At 45.8% G+C, this 5,979-nt stretch overlaps 1 protein-coding gene across 1 annotated transcript; it reads right to left on the reverse strand.

Moving 5' to 3' along the window:
- Nucleotides 1-2,720: 2,720 nt before the first annotated feature.
- LOC138836558 (ubiquitin carboxyl-terminal hydrolase 17-like protein 6) lies at nucleotides 2,721-4,223 on the reverse strand. Its single transcript, XM_070035338.1, has one exon. The coding sequence runs from the start codon at nucleotides 4,221-4,223 to the stop codon at nucleotides 2,721-2,723; it is 1,503 nt and encodes a 500-aa protein (XP_069891439.1).
- Between the last annotated feature and the right edge of the window lie 1,756 nt (nucleotides 4,224-5,979).

Below are 5,979 nucleotides of genomic sequence, written 5' to 3' on the forward strand. Positions count from 1 at the left end.
AGGAAGAAGCCACAAGTGGTCACTGCCTCAAACGTTAACATTTCAATGCCATCCATAGAAATCTTCATTACATGCTTCCTGCATTATATACTGTTTTACCTCATGAGTCCATTTTTCAGTATTTGTGGGAGTATCCTAGGATTTCGGCCTGTCACTTTCCCTGTCATGGTTCTGACCACTGTGTCTTGTAATTATTTCCATATTTTATGCCCAGTTCAGTTCTTTCTTGAAGTCCATCATAATATGCTGTCTACTGACCTCTCCCTTTGGTTTCCTACTGATTTCAACAAACTCAAAAGATCCCCAATGGAGCTTTGGATGTCCTTCATTACTGCTTCAGCAAGTGCTATGATTTGCAGTTGTGTTATGCAAATATCTGGGAGTTGCCTATCTTTTCACACCTCATCAGTAATCGCTGACCAGGTTAGAGAAATTAATGCTCTGAATATTATAGGATCCAGTCGTGTCTTTCACATTGTAATTGTTCTCACACACAGACTTGGGAGTCATTGTGTGCAAATAGAAAGGGAGAGGAGGGAAGAAAGGAAATGCCAATCAGAGGAGAGAAAGGGAGGGGAGAGACAGGGAGGGAAAGAGAGGAGAAATGAAGTGAAAGGAGGGGAAGGTATTGGAAGAGAAGGCAGGGGAAGGGAAGGGAGGGGAGGAAAAGGGAAGGGAAGGGAAAGAGGATTAGAGAGGGGGAAAGCCAGGAAAAACAAAGAAAAAAGACAGAAAGAAAGACAGAGAGACCTAAAGAAAAAGCAAAGTAAGAAAAAAGAAAAGAGAAGAAAGAAAGAAAAAAAGTAAGAAATGGTAGAGGACTAGCCTTTGCAAAAGGACAGTCCTGAGTTCAAGGTCTATGTCCAGTGTGCAGGCCTGTCCACCCCACCCTCCCTCCCAACACACTCAATGAGAGAGGTAGAAGAATGACTTAGCTTCTCCTCTTGAGGCTTACATCAGTAAAGAACATGGAAGCAGGGAGAAATGTATTTGATCTTGAGATCACCCAGTCCCTCTAGGATATTGGGCCTAAATTAACCTTTGGGAATATCTGTCATCTCCTTTGTATATAAAAATACCTGCCAAACAAACTCACCATGAGAAGTAGAGTAAAAAGGGAATGAGTACAAGAAGGGGTCACACAATCTTCCACACAACCACAGAATGTATTGTAGACTTTTATTTGACAGGCAGTACACACATACATTGACATGTTGAAACCCCTTTCTAGAACAACTGGAAGGCAACAAAAATACTGGACCACATACAGAATTAAGCTCAGTAAAACACTGTTTGATTACTCAGGTTGTGGGCATTAGGCTGGCTCAGATATTGGAAAAAAAAAAGAAAAAAATACTGGTGGACTGATATGGTCCTAATCTTCTAGGGAACTGGTGGCTCCTCCCTGGAATTCTAACTGTTCAGGAGGCTGACATCTCAGCATCTCTGTTCAAAGCCAGGCCAGACAGGAAGTCTAAGTGACTTTGATCTTCAATTAACTACCTAAAATTGGACATTGGAGCTCTGCCTCAAGAGGCAGCATGCTAGCCTAGAGCAAAAGAACAAAGGAACAGTGTCCACATTCTGAGTTCACATCCCAATATCTACACATACAAGGTAGTTATGACTTGGCATTTCACTTTATTTATTTATTTAGTTAGTTCCATCCATGATGGTACTATGTATATTATCCCACACTATCAATCCAGCAATAACACAGCGTTCTTCCCAAGAATGGCAGAAAACTGCTTTCAGTGAGATCACAAAGTTAATGTCCATGGATCCACCAGCAGTGGCCCAAACATGCAAACCATAGAGCAGTTCAGAGCGGAGAGTCAGCAGGGTCTTGTGCTCCATCAGGAGCATTTTCAGGGTTGCAGGGATGGATTCCTTTCACTTTCAAAGCTTCTGAAACACTGTCACAGTAGATTTTCACCGGTACTACTGATCACACAGAGTTCTCTCCTACCCTCCGATGTGAAGTTCTCCAGAGATTCAGAGCAGTTACAATACAATTTGCCCGTTTGCACATGGTTGTTTCTACACAATTACCATTTTTTTTAATTTTATTTTAGTTTTTTGTGAACATACTGTACAGAGGGGTTACAATTACATGGGCAGTATAATGCATACATTTCTTACCAAGCATTGCAGCCTCCTCCTTCGTTTACCCTTCACATCCCTTCCCAACCTCCCCTCTCCCAATCCCAATCCCAATTCCAATCCTTCCCCTCCAAACCCCCCTCCCCCGCACTGACATAGTAAAGCTCATTTTGGACATGACAACTTGTACTTACAATTACCATTTTTTATCACATTCATCCTTCACTTTTACATTTCATCTCTGGTTGTCACAAGTTCAGAGATATAGAACACAAGATATGTAATTGATTTAATGCGATTCACAGGAATTTATTGTCCCCAACTTTTCAGGTTTTGTACTCTGCAATAGGGCACAAACAAACTTGGTCATCTGAGATCCTGGCAGGGCCCTGTGTCTCAGGCCTGTAACCCAAGCTACACAGGAGGTTGAGATCCGAGGAAGGCCCTTTGAAGCCAGCAGGGACATGCATGTTCGTTGGCTTCTCATCTCCAATGACACAGAAAATTCCTGATGTTCCAGTCATACACCACTATTGTTGAGGTAAAAATCTCCGGGGAGTGCCAGACTCCACAGATCAAGAGGCAGAACCAACACCCAATGTGACAACTCAAGGAGGTTATGAGTACACCAACAGAGGCTTCTTTCCTTGCTTTCCTTGCTTGTTCCTTCTCTTGTGAGATCGGGCCCTGGTGTGCTCACAAGGCTGTTGGCTCTGATTTCTGGAGATCTGACCTGTTGTGTTCTGGCAACAGGTTTTGGGTGAGGAATTTTCCTTATCAGCATGATTTTCTCTTCTCATCTCATCCGTGTGTTTGGAGGGGTGAATCACGACCAGATTGGCATCTTGTGTGAACTCTACTTTCCTGAGTTGTAACTGAGACTTTGGGCGGTTTTGGTCCTGGAAGAATTTCCATTGGTCTAGGGAGATTTCTTTCAGCACTGTACTTGGCACATCTGGCTGTGGCTCCACAAGTGTCAGAGGAGAGTGCTTGTTCCTGTCTGGTTGGGGTGTTCTTCCCTCCTTTTCTTCTGCCTGGTTATCTACTGAGTCCCTGCCGATGAACACATCCTCAGGGTGTCTCTCGCCATCAGTGCTCTTCTGGCTATAAAAGAGGATGTAAGCACGCTGACTCAATGCAGATGAAGCATCACAGGTGGTCACCTTAGTGTCATCCATTTTATACCACTGGCCATTGCCAGCTTTGATGTAAGAGAAATAATGTCCAGTGTGACTGCTGGACCCCGCATGAACCAGCACAGCATAGAGGTCATACAGCAGCGGTCCCTCAGTGTGCTGAGACATGTAGGGTTGCATATCAAGACTCTCAGGAAAGTGCACTTCCTTGTCAACCTTGTCCCCTGTCCAGGAAGAAAATCTCTTCAGGACGAGGATGAGGACCTTTGAGGCACTTTGCAGAGTCAAGGTCTTGGAAGCGGACACTTTGTGCAGACAAGCCGCACAATGATAGGCGTCTTCCCCACTCAGCTCTTCCGGCTTTACCAGTCTTCCCAACGCTTGGGCAACACTGTGAGCTCCTGCGACCTCCAGCGTGATGTCCAGAAAAGGCTCCAAGGTGTCTGAAATGCTATGGCACTGCAGACACTCGATTCGAGACCTCCAGTAGCCTCCAAAGATTTCCCGGATCAGGCTTTGCTCCTCAGCTGGAAGCTCAAAGGCCTCAGGGCCACATGCTTGGCATTTCTGCATAGCATCCAAGAGGAACAGGAGAAACTCATGGGCATCTTCCTGCTTGTGCGTGTGGAAGCCGGCACCCAGGGCATCCGACGGCTGAATGATGTCCCCAGAGCGCTGGAAAGCCCTCCTCACGTGAGCTTGCATCACACGCATCATGCAGGTTTTCTGGTGGCAAGGCATCCGGCGCAGCATGTGACTGGCAAGTGGGCCTGTGTGGGTCAGACACTGCAGGGTGGCGTTCAGGTAGCAAGTGTTCCCTGTGTTCTGGAGGCCGGCACCAACCGGGGAACGTTTCTTCCAACTCAGACCCATGTGCTGTCTGGGAGCCAGTGCTGTCTGGAAAGAAGGCACATGCTTCTGAAGCGGGGCATGTTTCCCAGGTGGCCGGGAAGAACGTTGGCATTTCCGTTCTGTGGTCTCCATTCCTCCAGGAGCAATCGGTTGCAGTGTCCCTCTGGAAATCAGGACCAAATGCTGGCTTCCTGCTCAGAAGTAGCTGCCAAAGGGTGAGGTTTCTCCTCTCCTGCAGCTTCTTCTGTAAGTAGCCCAGCCTCTCTTGCCACGCCTACTCCTTCCAATTTTTCTTTGCCCTAATCCCTAAGCTCCACCCTTGTCTGGGGACCAAGAAAACCCATCAGTTTCTAGTTTTGAGGGCAGCTGAGATCAAAGAGCCAGGTCTTTCCAGTAACAGGTGTGTTCCAGGCAAAATGTTTTCATTCTCTATGGGTCGAGCCTGTCATGTGATAGACTGAATGTGAGAAAAGTTGCTCCAGGCACAAACGGGGCTTGGATTCCATGAATGACCTCGTAGAACTCTTAAAATAGGAAGTTGAAGAAAAGGGAAACCTAGCAGATCCCTGAGAGATTTCTATCAGTGTGCTCACACTTCCTTCTTCTCCTCACACTCCACCAAATGGCAGTACTTGTCAGTCACTGCAAATTGTTGTCCACAAAATGGCTTTCTGAATCTGGTCCTGTTTTCATTTTCATGACTCAAGACAAAATATTGTGACTCCATTTGAGTTAAACAATAAGGTATGTTTGGCCCAAGGGACAACTGACCAAACCATTTCCTTCTAAAATATTAGCTCACCACACAGTCAGCTCACAGACCTCGCATATTAAGAATTCCATCCGTAGAAGTCTCCATTACATGTTTCCTGCAGTATATACTGATTTACCTCATGTGTCGAGTTTTCAGTATTTGTGGGAGTATCCCAGGTTTCCGGACTGTCACCTTCCCTCTCATGGTTCTGACCACTGTGTCTTGTAATTATTTCCATATTTTATGCCCAGTTCACTTCTTTCTTGAAGTCCATCATACCATGCTGTCTACTGACCTCTCCCTTTGGTTTCCCACTGATGTGAACAAACTCAAAAGATCCCCAGAGGAGCTTTGGCTGTCTTTCATTACTGCTTCAGCAAGTGCTATGATTTGCAGTTGTGTTATGCAAATATCTGGGAGTCCTTTCAGACTTCCCTATCTTTTCACCCCTCATTAGAAATCTCTGACCAGGTAAGAGAAATTAATGCTCTGAATATTATAGGATCCAGTGGTGTCCTTCACATTGTAATTGTTCTCACACACAGACTTGGGAGTCATTGTGTGCAAATAGAAAGGGAGAGGAAGGAAGAAGGGAAATGACAATTAGAGGTGAGGAAGGGATGGGAGAGAAAGGGAGGGAAGGAGAGAGGAAGTGAAGTGAAGGGAGGGGAAGGCATTGGAAGAGAAGGGATGGGAAGGGAAGGGAGGGCAGGGAAAGGGAAGGGAAGGGAAAGAGGATTAGAGAGGGGTAAAGCAAGGAAAAACAAAGAAAGAAAGAAAGAAAGAAAGAAAGACAGAAGTAGCTGCCAAAGGGTGAGGTTTCTCCTCTCCTGCAGCTTCTTTGTAGGTAGCTCAGCCTATCTTGCCAGGCCTACGCCTTCCAATTTTTCTGCACCCTAATCCCTAAGCTCCACACTTGTCTGGGGACCAACAAAACCCATCAGCTAGTAGTTTTGTGAGGAGCTGAGATCATATAGCCAGGTCTTCCCAGCAGCTGGTGTGTTCCAGGCAAACCTGTTCTCATTCTCTGTTGGTCGAGCCTGTCATGTGATAGACTGAATGTGAGAAAAGTTGCTCCAGGCACAAACTGTGATTGGATTCCAGGAATGACCTTGTAGAACTCTGGAAATAGGA

The sequence above is a fragment of the Dipodomys merriami genome, unplaced genomic scaffold, assembly GCF_024711535.1.
Source record: "Dipodomys merriami isolate MVZ:Mamm:240054 unplaced genomic scaffold, mDipMer1.0.p SCAF_25, whole genome shotgun sequence".
Classification (NCBI taxonomy): domain Eukaryota; kingdom Metazoa; phylum Chordata; class Mammalia; order Rodentia; family Heteromyidae; genus Dipodomys; species Dipodomys merriami.